General features: G+C 34.8%; 4 protein-coding genes across 6 annotated transcripts; 1 reads left to right on the top strand and 3 right to left on the bottom strand.

Moving 5' to 3' along the window:
* Positions 1-41: 41 nt before the first annotated feature.
* Positions 42-844, bottom strand: LOC103860419 (dirigent protein 6). Its single transcript, XM_009138021.3, has one exon. The coding sequence runs from the start codon at positions 804-806 to the stop codon at positions 240-242; it is 567 nt and encodes a 188-aa protein (XP_009136269.1). The 5' UTR covers positions 807-844; the 3' UTR covers positions 42-239.
* A 2729-nt stretch (positions 845-3573) lies between these two features.
* Positions 3574-14037, top strand: LOC103860418. The gene is made up of 3 exons (XM_009138020.2): positions 3574-7994; positions 8537-8879; positions 9163-14037. The coding sequence occupies exons 1-3, from the start codon at positions 7799-7801 to the stop codon at positions 9473-9475; spliced, it is 852 nt and encodes a 283-aa protein (XP_009136268.1). The 5' UTR covers positions 3574-7798; the 3' UTR covers positions 9476-14037.
* Positions 14038-14447: 410 nt separating this feature from the next.
* On the bottom strand, positions 14448-15445 carry LOC103860417. 3 transcript variants are annotated; one of them, XR_004456418.1, is made up of 2 exons: positions 14575-15445; positions 14448-14542 (listed from the first exon to the last, which is right to left on the bottom strand). XR_004456418.1 is itself a non-coding variant. In XM_009138019.3 (1 exon), exon 1 carries the CDS (start codon positions 15389-15391, stop codon positions 14714-14716), a length of 678 nt encoding a protein of 225 aa, XP_009136267.1. In that variant the 5' UTR covers positions 15392-15445; the 3' UTR covers positions 14560-14713. The 3 variants fall into 3 exon arrangements, 1 of the variants encoding a protein (XP_009136267.1); XR_004456417.1 differs by having other exon boundaries at positions 14448-14536; XM_009138019.3 differs by lacking the exon at positions 14448-14542 and having other exon boundaries at positions 14560-15445.
* A 330-nt stretch (positions 15446-15775) lies between these two features.
* On the bottom strand, positions 15776-20864 carry LOC103860416 (receptor-like protein 53). The gene has a single exon (XM_009138018.3). The coding sequence runs from the start codon at positions 20726-20728 to the stop codon at positions 17906-17908; it is 2823 nt and encodes a 940-aa protein (XP_009136266.2). The 5' UTR covers positions 20729-20864; the 3' UTR covers positions 15776-17905.
* Positions 20865-20894: the final 30 nt, after the last annotated feature.

Here is a 20894-nt window from a genome sequence, read left to right as displayed (position 1 = left end):
CAATCATCCAATGTTCTTTTCATTTCTTTACGTAGATGGCATTTTCTTCAATCAAGATGATATTTTATTTTCATTTTTATTATGGCATCGAACGATTGGGGAAACATTACAACAGACAAACGACAAAACAAGAGAAAAACGATTTGACAAAAACACATAAATAGATAAATTACAACACTTATTAGAAACACATTATCTCCTGCCACACACACACAGTTTTCAAACAGAACACACATTATTTAGTAACATTCATAAAGTTTAATATCCATCTTTAAACGGAAATACCTTAACCCTTCAGTCGCATCTGTCTCAACGGTAGCGATCCCACGTGCCATAAAGAAGTCACCAGTCCCACCAACGACTGGTATATCTCTTGTCGGCTCCCTCATCAAGTCTGCACCCATTATGTTCAACGTCCCTTTGTGTTCCGTCGAGTTAAACACTAACGTCAAGCAGATCCAAGCATTGACGCCCAACTTCTTGTCGTAGAAATAGAAGCCTTGTGCGCGAGCCACATATTCTGAGAGGTAGTTCGTGTCCATTGTTATGGGGTCGTCGAAGATCACTAACTTTCCAAATTTGAAGTTTCCTAATCCTGGAGGGTTGACGATCGCAGCTGAGGTGGCATTTGCAGCATTGTCGGCGCCATCGTAGATGATGTCGTGGTAGTAGAAGGAAAATTGTTTGCAGGGTTTCTTCTGATCAATGTATTTTGGGAACACGGAAACAGTATGGGAGAAGAATAAAACCAATAAGAAGAATGAAAAGAGGACTTTGAAGTTTTGCTTCTCTATTATAGATGTCATGGTTATAAACTTGTGAGTTGAGTAAAATGGAGTGATCTTATACCCATTTATACAGAAGCATCCTCTGATGTGATAGAGGGTTTTTTTTTTGCTTAAAGAAATGAAATTTAAAAGTACGTATGCAGCTAATTGGTATTAAAGAAGTAAAATAAGTTAATGTTTTGTCTATTTATAACTAACTAACAAAAAGAGTAATAATATGATTTTTAACTTTTAATAACGGACCCAAGTAGGGTTGGTGGTAGCTGAACTACAAGTTAATTTAACTCTCGTGACAGATTTAAAACCGTTTGGTAATGATAATAAAATAGCACGTTGAGCATTATCATTAAATGACAACAAAAACGAAATTGTCGCCAAAATGGAAATTTTCTGTACAAGGAACTAGTACGCAAACGTCGATAACGCCACGCACATTCTAGCTTACCGAGCTTCATCGTCTCTCTATCCTTTAGCCCCTTGGCATTATTTACCAAGTTACTTTATTAAAAACGCAGACTTTGGACCTGACGAAGAAATTGACAAAACCAACATTCGCTATTCATTCTTTTTACGGCCAGTGTCTATCACAGTCATACACTGAAGAGATTAAAGATATCATCCCAATAAAAGAGATAGATGAAACAGAAGTATCTAACTAGATGTCCTTATAAATCGCATGGTAACAATTTTCCAAAATGATGATAGGAAAATCATTGAGATGATTTTGTCGAGCCTGGTTTGATCAGTATGGCAATTGGTATTAGTATAGTCTATAATATACAACTTTTTTGTCTATGTTGTTACTTGTTTGAGACAGGGTCGGCTCATAATTTATAGGAGCCCCTGGCAAAAAAATATTTTAGACCCTCTAATAATTAAAAAAAACATAATTTTTAAGCATAAATTTTTTAAAGCTTCTACTGTATATAGAAGGTTATTAAATTTAGATATGAAAGCATATAAAATAAAAACTCTTTAGAATACATGTATATTTATTTTTGTTCGTGGGGAGAATGGCATATCGAGTGTGGAAGTTTTCAGGTGAGGAAACGTAGTTGTTGAACCAGATGAGTATTGTGTTTGATTGGCACACAAAGCTAAAAGAGGGAGATTGAAGATGCAAGTGGAGCTTGTAGATGTTAATAGTCTTTCGTGACTAACTAGGCGACGAAGTCACTGATGCTGGATACATTAGTCGTTCCTACATAAGGCATGAGTGGTGGGTTACCATGTGGATGCAAGATATGCTGAGATGGAGAAAGATAAACTGAGTGTTTATGTCTTGACGTAGTCGTTGAAGTAGTTGCTGATGCAGTGTGTGTGAGAGAGTGAACCAGGAGGCATGCAGAGTGGTGGAGACCATGTGGATGCAAGATGCCGAGCTGGTGTGGGATAAACTTGAGGAGCAAGTTTATACCATGGAGAAAAGACAAGAGATAAACTTGTGGACCAAGTTTATGCCTTGGGGAATATGTGCATTCCAAGAAGAAAAAAAGTGTAATTATTAATATGGAAGTTGTCCTTATCCATATTCCTTGAACATATGGTTTTGAGAAAGTGGGATTACTATAAAATGGTTATGGAGTCGTGTGTATTCCCTTTTAGGTGTGTTCTTGGGTCGTGCTGGAGTACTTGCTGAAGTACTGATGACAGAGAGACAAATTTAGGTAGATTAGAAATCTTTCAGTACCAGCTGGCTGTGTAAAATTGATAAGCAAGTCTTGTATTAGATTATTTAGGCAATTTTTAATAAAACAATAGTTGGTTGCTTGTATCTATTTTGTCTTTTGATTTATCTTTTTCATTACTGTATTGTGTCATTTTTGCACTAACACTAAAAAAGAATTTCTTAAGAAGGTCTGCAGCCGCTTAAGTAGCTACCACAACTTATTCCATTACCGTCGCCTTTTCCACCTCCACCTCTTCCACCATCACTGCTGCTTACTCCGTTGTCATCACAATTACTATCACTTGTTCTATCTCCACGGCTTAATTCTGCTCCGAAAAAGGCTCGGCCTCACATACGTTAAATTAGCCCAAGAATCTTAGATTCCTCTAGGTACTTGTTCCCTACCAGAAGAGAACATATGACCACCCGAGACTGGTGCAGATAAATCGCCTAAAATCCGGTTGTTGCATCACGCTGGTGTTTGGATAAGGCAGTGACAGTGCCACAGCATTGCGTACTGAGGGACTGCAAAAAGGTAAAGATTTTATCTACTATTGTCGGAATGTGAATTCATCCTTTTCTGTTAACTATAGTATCTATACTATTAAAGCAGGATCCTATTGTCATAATTACCTTAGGGGCATGTTTCCTTCACTAAAATTGCATGTTTCATTAAGGGCAATTAAGTAATATTAATAACAAATCTATATTGGGTCATTATTTTTGGATCCAGCCCAAATCAAATCTCTCTTGGGTCATTTGGGCCTATTAAAAAATCAGATTCAATTCTCACTTTTTTTTTCCTTTGGGCCATTGAGTCCAAGTTAAAATATTTTTTTTTCAACTATTCTTAATTATTATTTTTTTTTCTTTTCTTAATATAATTTAAGCATTCATAAAAATAATTGATTTTTTTATTGAAAAGTATAAATCTTTATTAAAAGTATATAATTTTTTAATTAAAATATTAACCACATAGTAAAATTAATTTATCAGAGTTATACCAACTTAATTCATTAAAAAAATAAAATTTAATTTTTTAAACATAAATAGTCATTTAAAATGAAATACGATAAATAAAGATAAAATTTTTAAGTCTTTTATAAAATAAAACACAAATATATAAAAATGTGACATTTACTAAATATTTATCAATTGAAAAAAAATAATAATAATAAACCCGCGCTTTGAAAGCGCGGGTCAAAATCTAGTTGAACTTTTAAATAAAAAGAGTATAAAACTGAGTAAAATTCAATAAATGAAAGTCCAAATCGTGAAAATAGTTTCAAAAAAAAAAAGCTAAGAATCTTCTAAATTTAGCACTACATGCCCACACTATAATGTTAAAAAATAATAGGATTCTTTAAAAAAAAACTAGGGTTCGAAGTAAAGAAAAAAATCAACAAATGTTCTTCAAAATTATTAAGATTCTCATCTTGTAATATTTTAAACATATGTCGCCCATTTTTCATTTGTATATATTATGAGAAAAATGAGATATAAACACTGATTTTCTTATCAAAAATATATAGTCGAAGCCAGGAAAAACATTACGTGTGGTGGAAAGATGGATGTGCAAGATAGTGTCTCCCTAGATACATCAATTTTGGACAAGAGATCTTAGCCTATGGTCCTGAACACAAGTAAGATTGCAGTATCTTGGGGATGTGTCTTTGAAGGAAACAAAGGTTGGAATTGGGACAGACATGAAGAAACAAAGGATAGCAGCTTGAAATTTCAACAAACAGTAGTATAACATCTCAAAATAAAGGTATCTCAAGAAGATATTCTAGGGCCAACAACTAGAGCATATACAAGGAATAGAAGATTTCTATACCATTTCAGCTAAGTGGAGGCGGATCAGGAAGTAGTTGTTCATCAAGGAAACTGTATAAAGTGAGAATGATAAATAATATATATCAAGACGAGGAAAACAAGGTAATGAGGAAGATAAGCTCACGAGGCGTGTTACTTTACATACGAGGAACCTGAATTTTTGAAGAAACTATGAAACATAGGGGATTAGAGGAAAGTGATGTATACATTAATTTGATCAAAAATAACAATATTTCAGAAATCACTGAAACGCCAAGTGACAAGAAAGAGTTTCTAGTCAAGTGGATCTACACAGTGAAAACAGATGAGAATGGCCATATTCAGAAACTCAAATAAAGATGAGTGATTCAGTGTGTTAATCAGACATATGGAGTGGGATATGTTGAAACCTTTGTTCCAGTTCTATGCATGTTATGATCAGAACATTGGTAGTCCTTATTTCACAAAACAAGTAAGATTGCAGTATGCTTCTTATGTAATTTCTTCATTTTATTATTACTCCATATATTCATAACTATAAATTTTTTAACAATCACAAACCCAAATCTCAGAACTTCTTTGTTGAAATCTCCGGTTTGTTTTTGTGGTGGAAATACACTTTTGAGTAGTATATCCCTTTTGTTGTCCGTATGTTCAACATTAATTATATTTATATTTTTTTTATTTTAAACAAAATTTTATTTGTGGAAGCACTGTAGCATATTGGTTAAGGTTTAAAAGCTTTTACATCTGGATCTAGGGTTTGAACCCCAAACTATGCAATTTCTTGCAAATTACAGAAAATCCAGGTTTTAAGTCTTGGAGAAGAACGATTTATTAATGCAGACTACAAAAAGAAAGTTTTACAAAGAAGCTTCAATATGGTGGAAGTAAATCTGGTCAGGAACGGATCTTCATAAGACGGCTCAGATGGTACAGTTTTGCGTAAATTTTCATAAAGCAGACAATATTGTCGGTTGTCGATTGTCTATATAATCTTTGTCATGATAAATCAGCGTTAAAAAAAAAAACTTTATCTAATTTTTAAAGACCACTTAAACCATTATGTTTTGGGCTTACATACTTTTGTTTTACGCAGAAAAAAAATAATCTTCTTTTTTGACTTATTTGTAAAATTATTTTCTTTTCGTTTTTTGTAACTGATTCGTTTTCATTAAGCGAAAGTCCAAAGGGAAATGTTACAAACATATTCAGAAAACAATTTGGCCCAAATGAAACCCATAACTTAAGATAATAATGAAGTGCATGATGGACACATGGTCAACTCGTGGCTTCATCTCTTCCAGTCTGCAAAGGAATTAAGAAGGTGGTGCCGGAAAACTTGTTGGAGAACTTGCCGATTTTTATCTCGAACTTGCTTGAGACTGCTAGCATGTTCTTCTTGCCTTCAATCTCCGTCGATCTCAAGGTCTTCTTCTCCAATTGCTAGAGTTTAATCTAAGGAAAAGATTCAATAGAATCAATGAGAATCTTGTCACTAGCCCTTATGGTAGGTCCGACTCATCTGGATTCTGCCTTGAATCTTCAAAGCGCGTTCCAAATCGCAGGTGTTGATCATCGTGGAAACTTCACTCGTACTCAAAGCAAAGCATGACACCACCTCTGAATAAAAAAACTGAGCATATGTAGCAAAGAAAAAAAACAAACCTCTTAATCAAACGGTATATTGAATAAAACAGAAGGAGAAGAACCAATCCAAAACAGAGAAAGATAGGATTGATAAGCAAATCGATTTAGCTGAAACTACTACACATCAAAATTTCTTATACGAACTGAACATTGCCATATAGATCGAACACAAAAATCAAATCTCATCCCCTATGAAAAATTGTAATCAGTGAATAGGAGATTGAGAGAGTTATTCTCTCACTAAGAAAAAAAGAGAGCTATTTGTAATATTATTTTCATATAATGCTTATTAGTCTCTCTACTGATTTTATATCTTCCTAATATTATTAATCTTCTTCGAGATAATATCAGTAGAGACAAAGAAGCAATATATGAAAATAATACTATAAAAAAGAGTAGATTAAAAATGTTACAAAAGATTCGGTTTGGTACTGTGAGAAGAGAGAGAATCGGTTTCCCTCCGGCGTACGGCCGGTGCGTGTGCGTCCGTGCCGTCGCCGGAGTTCTTCGTTCTTTTGGTTTTTTGTTCTCCTTTTCGTTGTCTTTCTAGATCTTCCTTCGCTTGCCTTGTCGGAGCTCTGTGGTGTCTCAACTTTGGAGTGAAGACGCAACGTTTTGGAGGATCTCGGAGGTGACGGGGAGTTTTTTGCGCGTTCTGGTCGTTTTCCTCCGGGCGATGGAGGCTTCCTTAGCTCCATCGACGTCGGTTCTTCGTGGGGGGGGGGGGGGGGGGTGGAGGCTTTCTTTAGCTTCACCGACGTCACTCTTGGTTCCGGGAAGGGGAGGCTCCTTTAGATCTCTTCGCCGGCTTTTGGATTACGGTGAGAGGAAGCTCACACAGCTCCTTGATGCCGCCTTGGAACCCTTGGTTTTGGGTGAGGTAACTAGTTTCGAGTTTGTTAGCGGTGGTCTTGGGTTACGATGATGTGAGTGCTGTTTACGGTTCGACTGTCCTGCGTGTCCGGTGGTCCAAAGTCGGAGGCGCTCTCGGTAATCCAATGAACCCTCTGGCGTGAAGACAGTTCGACGTTGATACACGGTTTTTGGATGTGCGGAGGCTCTGCAAGTTAGGAGCTCCGGTTTCAAATGGTGGCGGGGTTGATCTCCGGCGATGGCATCGTTCAAGTCGAGATAGGTTCCACGTGGTGTGCGGAAGGCTAAGATGAAGACACGTGGTTAAACCTATTTCCTTGCGGCGCGTTTTTAGGGCGAACTGCCCGTGTCGAGTAGTGTGGGCCGTTTGGGCCGTTATGTATTTTTTTGGGCTTCGGCTCTTTGTGTGTTTGCTTTCTGTGGCCCGTTGTTTCTTTGGGATTTTGGTTTGTACTCGTTTTGTTTGGACTTCGGCCTGGGCTTGGCCCTAATAAATAACAATTTGAGAAAAAAAAAATGTTACAAAAGATTAATAATATTAGGAAGAGACGAAATCAGTAAAGATAAAAAAAAATCAATTAATAATTATTTTAAAAAAGGGCAAAGAAGATTAAAAAGTCAGAAGATTAACAATACTAGAAAGAAATGAAACCAGTAGAGATAAAGAAGCAATAAATCGAAATGATATCAAAGAGAGAAATAAAAAAAAAAGTCAAGAAGAAAATCAAAAGTTTCTGTATAAAATAAAGATTATTAGGCTAAAAATATATAACCCATACCATAATAGATTGTGTGGTCTCTAATAACAAGATATGGTTTTGTTTAATTTGTCAAAAAAAGATATGGTTTTGTTTAAGATAATAGAAGTATAAATATAATGTTAACATATGGACAGCAGAAAGGATATACTACTCACAAAGCTTTTCCACCACAAAAATCAAAATTCAGATTTCAACAAAGTTCTGAGATTTGGGTTTGTTATTGTTAAAGATATATTACAGTGATGAATTTAGGGAGTAATAACAACAATGAACGCAAACAATTCGCTTTTGACCTCAACGTCAAACCTGTTGAGGATGACAATTCCGATTTTCCCGAAAACTCAGATTTGTGTACGATTTGTCTCGAGCCGTTGGTCAACACACGGGACGATCGTCGAACATTTGTTACGCTAAGATGTGGCCATAAGTTTCATCTCGGTACGTAATTATGTTTTTAATTTACCAAGAAATTTTAAATGTTCGAATGAGTATTTATATTTTAGTTATGTAAAACAATTCCCTTTCAATTCGTTTGCAGGATTGTGGGTCCTTAGTTTCTTAACTCGTGCTAATATTCTCTGATGCCTCTTGTTGTAAAAATACGTACTTTGGATGGATTTTTGTATAAGATTTTCTTTATTTGTGTGGACAAAATTGTATAAGATTTTGTATGATGTGATATTTTGGGCCATATATATTTTATTAAAAGAAGATGAAACTTATATTAAAGTTGCATTAACTCAGAACTTTTTGTTCTATGCCACAATCTATGTGTTTTAGTCGAGAAAAAATGTCCTAGCAAATAAGATATTATTTAGGGCATTAGTGAGAGATAGCTTGCATACAATGTTAATTGTACATTTTACTTAGCATATATCCAGTCATGTGTATCAGGATAGCTTTCTTTTTTTCTTATGCGCTATCGTTATTTTGTAGAAACGGTTAATGATTTTGTCTTGACATTTTTCCTTTGTTTATAGATTGTATTGGTTCAGCCTTTAACGCAAAGGGCTTTATGCAATGCCCAAACTGTATGCAAATAGAACCAGGTCAATGGCGATATGCAACCAACCCTCCAATCCCAACTATTAGTGAGGGTGACTGGCTTAGCGAAGAAGAAGATGATGATGCAAACAGTGATAGGTTTACACAATCTTCTCTTGCTGCTTCTCTCGGTCCATATTTCAATAGCCAGAGGATCACCGCCATAGGGGAAGTCCAACAGAGGGCTCCACCATCTCGTCAATTGACTTTCTCGAGGGTTTTAGAGCCTGGGGTGATGGCAGGGAGACACTATCTTTCACATCCATCTTTCCACCACAAGTAATGTTTTCCTGCCTTCAACTATATTTAATAAGAAAATCCGTGTTTATATCCTTTTTATGATTTTATCATAATCTATACAAATGAAAAACTGGGCGACATCTGCTTAAAATATCACAAGATGAGAATTTTAATAATTTTTGGATAAAATTTGTAGATTTTGCTTTACTTCATCAAACCCTAGTTTTTTTAACATTATAGTGTGGCATGTAGTGGTAAATTTAGAAGATGCTTAGCTTTTAATGAGTTCACATTAATAGATGAAATCTTTACCTTTTTGCAGTCCCTCAGTACGCAATGCCCCACTGTTTCCGCCTTATCCAAACACCGGCACACTGCAAGTTAACGGGATTCCAGCAGCTATGTTTTCGTCTGGTAGGGAACAAGTGGCTGGAGGGATCTCACATTCTTGGACTAGTTTTATGTATGAGACGCAGATTGGTTTTCCGAGCAGTAGCCGTGGAGGCGGAACAAGTGTTAATGACGGTGACGGCATTGGAGCAAGCAGCAGTAATGGTGGAAGAGGTGGAGGTGGAAACGGCGACTGTAATGGAATAAGTGGTGGTAACAACTTAAGCGGCAGCAGACCTTCTTAAGCAATTCTGTTTAGTTCATTACATTCTCATGAATCTTTGATAAAAGAAAGTGAACTTGGTCTTTTCTTAATGATTTCAGAAAACTTGAGACTATTTTCAGTTTATTATATTTCGGTTTTTTTTTTGTCAACAAAGTTTTTTTATAGATAGCCAACATTGAATAAAATTTCAATACATATGATAACCAAGCTAAACGAGCTAGGAAACCGCTGCTACAAAAGCCGCGGGAAATACAAATATAACCGATAGAAGCAAACATTATACATAGACAATAAGAGACGTGGAGAAGTCTTCTAAACTCAAAGCTAATATTGGTGAAAGTGAAATGATGCCGTAGAAATTAGAGAGTATAGAAGCTCTCGTCCAAGATGTTGAGAGATATTTTCTCAACCTCCACATGTGACATTTCTGATTCCCTTTTACTTGGATTTTGCAAATTCATGTGGTACATCACATATCAGTTTTGCAGCCTGTCAAATCTAAATAAGATAACCAGTCAGCTCAGTTTGGTTTGTCCTTTTGAAGTTAAAACCACAATCTATTGTTCCTTGTATATATCTCAGAACCCTCTTTGATTCCTACAGGATGTCTTCCTTGGTTGTAATAATCTCCTAGATATGTAGGAAGCAGTAATACCAAGATCCGGTCTAGCTGCTGCCAGATATAAAAGTCATCCTACTATACTACAATATAGCTTGGGATTTGTAAGTTCTGCACCTTCCTCATAATCTTTTCCATAAGATGTAAGAGGTGTATTAATGCTCTTGCAGTTCTTGATTCAAAATTTGTTCAACAACTGCTGAGCATACTTCTTTTTACTTATAAATACTTTTTCTGGTGTGCAAATGATTTCAAAACCAAGAAATTACATTAGTTTTTCCAAGTAAGTCATCTCAAAAGCCTTTTAAATGTATGCATGAGTTGTTCAATCATGCTTTCGTTTCTTTCGGTTATAATAAGATCATCGACATATGTATAGACTAATTACCATGATTTCTCCTCCGTGTTCTTGAATTCGTTGCTACATCACAATCACATATCCAGTATCCTTCTGATATGAATAATGCATTGATTTTTCTATACCAAGCTTATTGTTCTTGCTTTAATTCATTTTAAGCCTTTTTCAATTTAAAGCATGTTTTTGACCCCTCTAGCTCATAGCCTACTGGTTGTTCTACTTCTACATATAACGTACGTAATTTCTTTATTCAAAATGTGGAATTAACATCCACTTGATGCATATTCCATGTGTTTTGTGCAATAAGGACTATCAATGTTCTGATCATATAATGCTTGGGATATTCAGGAAAGACCTTCAATTCCAAGTTACTTATTCTGCAATATTCATATCTCCCGTATATAGCAAGTGTTGTAATTACCTAGACCTAGAACGCTCCTCTGTAATTACCTAGACCTAGAAGGCTCTTCTGGAACAAAGGTTTCTACATATCACATTCCATATGTCTGATTAACACACTGAACCACTCATATTACTTTTAGTTTCTGAATAAGCCCAATCTCATCAGTTTTCACGATGTAGATCCACTTGACTGTGAGCATTTTCTTGTCTGCAGGTGTTTCTGTGATTTCTCAGATATTGTTCTTGTTGATCACAATAATCTCAGCATCCATCACTTTCCTCCAATCTCATGTTTCACAGCTTCATCAGTGATTCCAGGTTCCTCGCATGTAAAGTAACATGCTTCGTGAGCTTATCTTCCTCATTACCTTGTTTTTCCTCTTCTTGATATATATTATTTGACATTCTCATTTTATACACCTTGCTTGATGAACAACTACTTCCTGATCCATATCCACTTAGTTGAAATGGTATAGGAATCTTCTATTCCTTGTATATACTCTAGTTGTTGGCCATAGAATATCTTCTTGAGTTTCAGTACCTTTATTTTGAGATGTTATGCTACTGTTTGTTGAAATTTCAAGCTGCTCCTTTCTTTCTTCACTTGTTTTCCGATTCCAACCTGTCGTCAAGGACACTTTTTTTTTGTGCAACCGTCAAGGACACATATACTTCTATCTTAAGGGGTTGAAGACTTTTTCTTAAATTATGTCAATTTAACCAATTTTAGTAAATCAGATGAATCTTCTTGTTGGATCGGGTTCTGACCTTGGTTATTTCTTCTCTGGACTCACAAGAGGCTCTTCTTGATGGGCCAAGTGGTTTCATGAGAAAAGTTCTCCTGGTTGTTAAGTTACACTCATTCTACTGAACTTCTATCACTGGTAGCTCCTATATACAGTGCTGAAGAGTTTTAGGGGCCTAAGGCAAGTTTTAAAAATAAATTTATTTACAATCGTAATGAAAATAATTTTTTAATATGATATATTATTTTCACCAAATACACAAGTCTAATACTGTAAAAAAATAAGTTTATAACGTAAAATATGTTATATTATGTCATATAGAAAAAAATACAAGAATTCAAAAAGTGAGTTAATTAATTTTCGTAGAAATGTTTTTTTTAATAAGTCTAAACCACTATACTAAAAATTATTTTAAATTTTGGGGCCCTAAAAACAGTCATATTAATCGGGGGCCTGAGACGAATGCCTTTTTTAATACACTGTAGGCACGCCTCTGCCTATATATCCAGTGTTGCAGTTTGGTGGGGATCTTGTAGAGCCATAATTCTAATGTCCGTATCAACATATCATTCTCCTCGACTCCTTACTATCGGAGAGGGTTCCAGGAGACATTTCTAGAGGAAAGAGATGATGTCATTCTGGGAAATAGTAGAGTTGATAACCGCTTGTATTTGCTGGAAGCCGCAAAAGAAAGGTTCTTCAGTGTCCATGAATTGAACATAGCCAAGATCTTATCGAGTAGTTGCTGAATATCTGTTTTTATCTTCTTCTTCTTTTTTTTTGAATTATATAGAGTTGTCCTGGCCCCACCGAAGTGAGTCTAGACTAGCCATGTTATCGTCTCATGTGTCGGTCTTTCGTCCCTGACGATACCGAAATTTTAATTTTTTAGTGACCGAAACTCGAATCTAGATGGCTTCACCGTATTCGGCTTCGCTCTCAAGCTAATCACCACTGGACCACAAGCCTCGGTTATCTGTTTTTATCTTGAACATCAAGTGACATCACTTGAACATAGCCAAGATCTTATCGAGACCTAATCAGTATGTCAAGTCTTTTATCTTTTTTGGAACTACTTGATGGAAATCTGTTTCGTAGCAAACTGGGGTACAAATCTGACTTGTATCAAATTTACATCACTTAATAATGAATTTTGATTATTATTACAAAAATAACTCACCTTTATCATACATGCACCACCCAAATCGTGTTTTGGTGAACTTGATTCTGTTATTTCTTAATAATTTGCAAGAGATTCTCTTGAAATCCAACTCTAAAGTTTACTAAATCTTGACTCGTACGGCCCGCACAATCGTGCGGATGATTATTTTCATTTTTATACATATAAATATTTGATTTACATTATTAGTGGTATATAATTTTAATGTTTATCATATTACTAATAGTTTAATATAATATTTTCAAACACAACAAGTTTATAGTTTACATGCAGTAATTTAATTCATTGTTTCAAATTATTAGTGATATATCTCTTAGTAAAACATGAACATTAACTAAAACCTTATATTATGTGATATTTACGAAATTTTTTGTTCAATTTAACATAACTTAGATATTAATTTCCCTTGGGTTAAGAAAATATTAATTTCCTGATGATTATACTTGTATTTTAGATTTAGGTCATACATATATGTTAATTGAATTATTTGTATGAATTAAATCTTTGACTGAATAACCTATATTAAGTCTAATTTATTAAGCGTTCGCTTCATTTAAATTATTAAATTGGAAATTGTAATGCATTGTGTTTGTTTTTGTCCTTTTAAACTTGATTTTTTTCTTTATTATCTATATTTAGGTTTCTTACGTTGTCAATTGGTGATTTAGACTTTTATCCCCAAAACTCTTGGATTATTTACAAGAATATTTCAGTGTTAAACTTTTATTTGCAATTCTTCATCTATCATACATCATGTTGTATAATTAACACTTAAAACTACAATTACATTTGATAATAACTACATTGAAAACAAAAGTATTCACATGAAATATATTTTTCAATCGTTCATCTGTTAATTATGTTAGTGACATAAATTGATACAATACCGATTGCACATTCAAAACTGCACAAGATAAAAAAAAAACAAAAACAATTACATTAATGAATAATATATGAATATGGACTATATAAAAATAAGCTTGATTATATTTTTGTAAACAAACAGCCATATACTTCTATTATTGAAAAATAAAACTAAACTGACAACTATATTTAATAACAGAAGCTGAATGCACTTTCAAAATACATTTGTAGACCGATCATTCATATTGATAGCATATTTTCAATAGTTTGGTACAAAATTCTAAATTAACAAATCCTAACTGTTTGATATGAAAGATTTAATTGGAATATATTATGTTACATTAATATCATAAATTTAATACAAAATTGTACATGAGTGTAATATAATTACAAATTAATTAATTAGCTACTTCAAAGGTTTATTTTAGTAAAAATGAAACAGACATTCATATTTTAATAATTACGAAATTAATTAAATATTTAAAAGGTTTGTATAAGTAAAAAATGAAATATACATTTATATTTTAAATAAAAACGAAAGTTATTAAATATTTTAAAATGTTTGTTTTAATGAAAAATAAAATATACATTTATATTATAAAAAAAAGATATCAAAAGATTTTATTCAAATGTAATTCAGAGAAAATATGAGAATCTATTTGATTTTTTAGAATAGTTAAAATAATTCAAATATGTATAGAAAAATTCTTTTAAGTAATTTTCTAAAGTATAGTCCAACATAGAAAAATCATCATGAAGTTGTGACTTCTATTTTAATGGAACAGATTTGAGAATAACTTTTGTTCAACAACCATACCAACGGATTTTAACACGATTTATTTACTTATAAGTTATACTTTTGACAATAACTCTAAAAGAGTACTAATACACAATAGTATATATATATATATATATATATATATATATATATATATATATATATATATATCTGTTTTCTTATTCGAGCTTACAAATTCATAATAGAATACAAATTACTACACATGCTGATGTTTTTTAAACATCTCACTTTTATTTTGAATGGCATGTCACTAATACGATTATCATTTATAATTTGTACGTTTAACAATTTACTGACCATACTTGGCCTTATACTCTCTCCAGAGTTGGTCCACGTCTTTCCCTAGCAGATCAACAAAGAAGCTGTCACTATAGCCATTCCTCATCTTCTTATTAAGCTCCGCCACAAACCCATTCCTCAGATCGTTACAATAGTCTAAGAACCTCGCAGTGACGTCATAGCCCTGGTCCCACCTATCACCACCACCGGGCCCTACCCAGTGACCCGGTGCATAACCCGCTTTCAGCCTCACATAGTCCGCTATACCTTCGATAAGGCCACCTGGACCGTTCCATTGCCAAGAATGAACCACCTCGTGATAAATCACACCGGTGAATTCCCTCTTTACATCTCCCGGGAAACCCGCGAGATACCCCGCGTTAAAGTGTATCTCGCTTCCCGAGTTGGTGTTGTACGCAACGCCGTTCCCGTTGTCCATGAACAGAGTGATCTTTGTTACGTCTCTTCTGTCCGAGGGGTTGTTGGTTTGCTGGAACAAACCCCAGACAAAGTCCGTCGCAGATCTTAGTGACTGTGTGCCGTAGCTTTCGCCACCGATCTCTTCACGAAATTTTCTTCCGCCAGGGGAGTCGCCTGTGTTGTCGACGACCAAGAAGTCAACTGCGTTGACCAATGATGAGACAGCGAGCATCACAGAGATTACAAGGAAGATTTTGTGACACGTCATGATTATTATAGTTGGTTGTTAATCTAGCTTGTGTTTTGGTTTTGTGATCTGTTTAGATCTAGACGCAGTAGCTTTATATAGAAACAAGAAAGGGATTATTGAGGCAAAGTAATCGAGACTGTGGGTCAATCGAAGACCGTTTTGTCGGTACTGTTCCCTAATCACAAGTCTTTGTCAAACACGACTTGGTATCCTTCTTGTGCCGGTCTCTCACAATAATAAACCGAAAAAAAAGTTATAAAACAATTGGTAGATTTGGGTAGTGAATGGTAACTAACTATCTATGTGTTTTAAGAGAGTCTGGGCAAAAAAGTTTTCTGTTCACAATTTATATTATTTTTTAAAAAAAATTATGATTTTTTAAAATGTCAAAGATATCCCAAGATAGAAAGTCTCGTAGAGTGGAATTACCGTGGTTTAATGGTTAAAATCTAAAAGATTGTATACCAAATTTGAGAATTTATTTTCAGAAAATGTAATTTCTTGTAAATTAAAAAATGCAAGGCTTATTGGAAGTTTTTAAGAAGACAATGTCACATGTCATACAACTGGACAAAATAATGTATTAAAAACTACATATATTATATGAATCATATGACAATTAATATTCATGAACTATTAAACTTTTTGTTACTAACACCATGAACATTTTTTTAACAGCCAAGATGGTGTGTTGGAAACAGCAATATCCGATGAAAAATCCGTCAACCCATCTCTTACAGCAAACTATAACACACATTAAAAAGATCAAAAACTGAAAGTTCAGAGTAATTTACAAATGATTACCAAATAATTTGCAAGTGGTTAACAAATAACAAGTAATAAGATGGGTAAGCAACTTGCAAACTTGTATAAAACAATTAAAATACCAAGTATACGAAAATACCAGTTAGTTGTCTTTCTCCCACCTCTAGTTGTAATTGGCTCTCGCATTCCAGAGTAAAAAAAGAAGTGATTTTGAAAACTAAAAGCTTACACTTAAAAAAATTGTCAAATAGAATTATATTTCTTAATTTATTCTAATTACTGTGCGAACAAAATAAAACATTCATCCACTACAGTACTATGATAAGTTGGATGAGAGTAACTTCTTTCTTCTCATTTTTCTCACTTATTCGGTTATTCCTCATTTTCACTTTCTTTATTTCTTTTTTACTCCAAAAATTTTAAGTAACAGGCAAATGTTTGTGTAGAATACTGCAAACTGTGTGTCTATTTACCAAAGGACGCAGCAGCTCCACTAAAATCGACGACCAGGATTTATCAGACAAACGTCAACTGAAAATGTCTCGTTTTAATGCGACAATGACTTGGACAAAAGAAAATTGGAAAAGAATGAATGTGGTGTATATTCCAGAATAATCTTGAGAATTATTGGTTTACATGATACTTTTCCGTTTCATATTAAGTGTCGTTATAGAGAATTTTTTTCGTTACAAAATAAATTTAGTTTTCGATTTTCAATGCAAAATTTCTTAATTTTATTCATCAATTTATTTTTCTATTGGTTGAAATATGGTTAACTGTATAAATAATTGTATTTTTATATAAAAAAATATATAAAACTAATTGTTTCATTAATCTGTGTGCACAACTCAAAACGACACTTAATATAAAGCATGAATAATATATCGTAAGTACAATTTTTACTCATCTGACTATTTCTTACATGAGTTTGTAAAATATTTTCTTTAAAAGAAAACTAACTTTTTTTGTTAATTCAAAGGTATTCAGCTGACCGAAGTTCAACCAATTAATTCTCTGAAGGTTTAACCATCTGCACCTAACATCACGGCCGGTCATGGGCAAAGCCGGATGAAACATTCGCCTAGGGTCCCTTAATCTTTTGAAAAAATTACATATACATAGACTCTCAATTTTTTTAAAAAAAACCCCTAAATTTTCTTATTTTTTTTTTCAATAAAATCTTTACAAAAATCGCTTAAGTCCTCTAAAATCTCTGGACCGGTCTTGCCTAACATACTCAGTTGTTCGTAATGAATTTGATAGATTTTAAAGTCGGGATACGTAGAACATTTCCAAATCTGCTGTACCAATAGACCACACCACTTATGTGGTTAAAAGCATTTGCAGTTGCCGGGAAGATTCACCCAGCGACTAATTCGACTAAGAAATGTAGACCACACCTTGCTCTAGTTCTTGTTACGTGCATGGTAGGTTATGTCACTATCAAATTTTAATGTGAATCACAATAACTGTAACCCTATTACATACTTCCTTGTTTCATAATTTTTGCCTGTTTGATGTTGCTTAAAACACACATATTAAGAAATTTATCTTCTCCTTAAAATATCTATAAAAATATATATTAAAAATAATTCAGTCAATCATAAAAGACAAGGCTGTGAAATGTAACTAGTTGAACAATATTTAATAAAATTAAAATCAACATATATATCAATACATTAATTTCGTTTATTCATTCATCAAGACAATATTTTAGTCCTGAAATTTTCATGTTAAGAACGTTACCTCTTTAATGATGTGTGGTTCTTATGCTTTGCGTTTGTTTAGGCCAAAAAGGTATATGAACCACTCTTGTTTGTAGGAAACAAGTATGTATCCCATTGTCAATCCAAAGATAACACCTGGTATGAATCCTATTGCAGCTGCTATCCAACTTAGCATCTCTTCTTCTTCTTCTTCCTCTAGCTCTGGTGTTTCAGATTGTTTCCATGTAGTTGTGTGGATATCAACACAAACTTCATCAAGTGAAGGACCATGCAGTCCCAGATTTTCCCCGAAAGAAGAGCAAGGCTGCGTTCGAAACTGAGTGCCTCCCGGTACTAAACCCACAAGCTGGTTATGAGAGAAGTTCATGTAAGCAAGGTACGAGAGGTTCCCTAGCTCTTGCGGGATTTCTCCAGAAAGCTTGTTTTGGGAAACATCCAGTGACTCTAGCTCCGTCAGGTTACCCATTGATAACGGGATCTGCCCGGTCAAAGAATTGTTTGAAAAGTTGAGCACATGAAGCTCTTTCAATAAACCAATGGACTTTGGTATCTCTCCTTCAAATTTGTTCCCCGAAAAGTCGATCGCTGTGAAGATTTTTAGGATGCGTACTAGCTCCATTGCAACGCCTTTATTCATCAAAACCATTGAGGCAACGTAATAGCCGCTCCCCATGTACTTTTCGTTAGATCGATCTCTTGCTTCAGTCGCTAGACTGAACATCGCAGTCCATTTCACAAAGAAATCTGATGGTAAAGCTCCTTTGAAGTGGTTACTGGATATGTCGAGGATTCGCAACTTAGGAAACAATGTTTTCTTTATCTGTCCATGGAAGGCATTAGAGCGAAGGACAAGAACTTGCAGCTCTTGCAAAGAACTCAGCCAGGAAGGGAATTCGTCATTGAATTTGTTTCTTTCCACATTTAGAACTTCGAGAAAAGAGTTACGTATCAAAGATCTTGGAAGCTTTCCCACCAGTTGGTTATGACCAACGTCAAGCCACCTTAGACTTTCGGTTATATTCTCCGGAAGACGTCCACTAAGACAATTTTGTCTAAGATTTAGAGCTTGGAGGACGCTACTGAAGTTTCCGACGCAAAGAGGGAATGAACCATTGATTTTATTGTTAGATAAATCGAGTATGGCTAGAGAGCGTAACGCACATATGAAACAAGGGATCTTTCCCGTTAAATTGTTGTTGGCGGCAAACAAGTAACTCAGGGATACCCCATGGTTCGTTGGACTTTCGAAACCGACTAAAGTGTTGCTGGAAACGTTGACGTACTGCAGAACTGGAAGCTTCCATAACCATCCAGGCACTTGGCCTTTGATTAGGTTGTTGGAAATGTCTAGCTTCTTCATGTTGCGTTGGGTTCGTATGAACTCTGGAAACTCGGTGATACCGCATCCTGACAGAGACAACTCACTCAACAGTGGAGGATCTGAAACCAAACTAGTGTTTTCAGATGAAACAAGGTTTCCTGAAAGATCCAGTGTATCTAGTGACTTGAGAAATGGTAAGTTTGCATTCAAGTCGAGTGTACTTCTGGTGTTCAAGTGGGAGAGGTAAAGATACTTGAGTGACTTGAGATGCGAGAAGATGCTAAGGTCAACTGAGCCTCCTTGGGTGTTGAGATGGGAAAGGTCAAGTCTCTCAAGGTTGGATAATTTGGAGATGGATCGGGGGATTGATCCCATGAAGTTGTTATTACCAAGGCGTAAGTCTTCTATCTTAGACGATAAAGATATACTCCCAAGCTCAAGAGTGCCATTGAGTTGGTTATTTGACAAATCAATATAAGTCAAAGAAGGAATGGAAAAGAGAGAAGAAGGGATAGTACCAGTAAAGGCGTTACCGCTTACGTAAAAGAACTCCAAGTTGGAGAGTAAGCTTATGTTAAGTGGAAGCTTGCCTACGTACTTATTGCCGTAGAGCGATAATTCGGACAGCTTTGTTAGATTTAGTAGCATAAGAGGAAAGTTACCACTAAGCTTGTTGTTTTCAACAGATAAGCTGGTGAGCCTTTTCAAATCGCCAAAAGAAAATGGGATTTCACCAACGAAATTGTTTTGTGAGAGATCAAGAATAGTGAGATGGGAAAGACTACCTAGTGAAGTTGGAATTTCACCTCCAAAATTGTTCTCGCAGAGGCTAAGAGAGGTGAGATGAGAAAAATTCCCAAATGAAGATGGAATTTCACCAATAAACTTGTTAGCACAAAGGCTAAGAGTGGTGAGATTCAAAAGGTTTCCAAGTGAAGATGGAATCCTACCAGTAAAATTGTTTTGAGAGAGGTGGAGAGTGGTGAGTTTAGAAAGGTTTCCAAGTGAAGCTGGAATTTCACCACTAAAATGATTACTAGAGAGGTCAAGAGTGGCTAGCTTAGAAAGGTTTCCAAGTGAAGATGGGATTTCACCGCTAAAATGATTTCTGGAAAGGTCAAGAGTTGTTAGCATACAAAAGTTGCCAAGTGAAGATGGGATTTTACCAATGAAATCATTATTTGAAAGGTCGAGAGTTGTTAGAAAACGAAGGTTTTGAAGCTTAGAAATAGAGATTTTGGAATTGAGCTGACCATGGAGGCAGCTGTCACTAAGGTTGAGCATGATCACATCCCCAAAATTAGCATCGCATCTTATACCTTCCCAAGAACAACAATCACTATTGTTCACCCATAACACTGTCTTTGGAAGCCCGTCTAAACAAGGATTTTGAATCTTGAACTCGTTTTTGATCTCCAGGATGGCATCCCTTTGTTCAGGATGACACAAGTGTCTAGTAGGAGCGGCAAACAAATCTTGAAACAAGAAGAAAAAAGAAAGAGAAATAGGAATGAGACTGATCGAGTTCCAAAAACCTATCATCTTCTATAAGCAAGAATGAAAATTTTGATGTTAACATATCTGCCTTCCCATCTCTCTATATACAGTGATTATTTAATTATTTTAGAACAATCTATATACTATACTAAAAGGCAAATATAAGCCATGGAGAAGGTGTCCACGTAGGATAGAAAAATCAACCAATCAG

This window comes from Brassica rapa, chromosome A03, assembly GCF_000309985.2.
Source record: "Brassica rapa cultivar Chiifu-401-42 chromosome A03, CAAS_Brap_v3.01, whole genome shotgun sequence".
NCBI lineage: Eukaryota > Viridiplantae > Streptophyta > Magnoliopsida > Brassicales > Brassicaceae > Brassica > Brassica rapa.
The sequence above is the reverse complement of the archived record's forward strand: the minus strand, read 5'-3'. Positions and strand labels throughout refer to the sequence as shown.

Excerpts from the sequence above, each read along its gene's own strand:
- LOC103860419 (XM_009138021.3), bottom strand. The coding sequence starts at position 806 with ATGACATCTATAATAGAGAAGCAAAACTTCAAAGTCCTCTTTTCATTC.
- LOC103860418 (XM_009138020.2), top strand. The coding sequence starts at position 7,799 with ATGAATTTAGGGAGTAATAACAACAATGAACGCAAACAATTCGCTTTT. Across the intron at positions 7,995-8,536 it reads TGGCCATAAGTTTCATCTCG|ATTGTATTGGTTCAGCCTTT; the intron begins GTACGTAATTAT and ends CTTTGTTTATAG. Across the intron at positions 8,880-9,162 it reads CATCCATCTTTCCACCACAA|TCCCTCAGTACGCAATGCCC; the intron begins GTAATGTTTTCC and ends ACCTTTTTGCAG.
- LOC103860417 (XM_009138019.3), bottom strand. The coding sequence starts at position 15,391 with ATGACGTGTCACAAAATCTTCCTTGTAATCTCTGTGATGCTCGCTGTC.
- LOC103860416 (XM_009138018.3), bottom strand. The coding sequence starts at position 20,728 with ATGATAGGTTTTTGGAACTCGATCAGTCTCATTCCTATTTCTCTTTCT.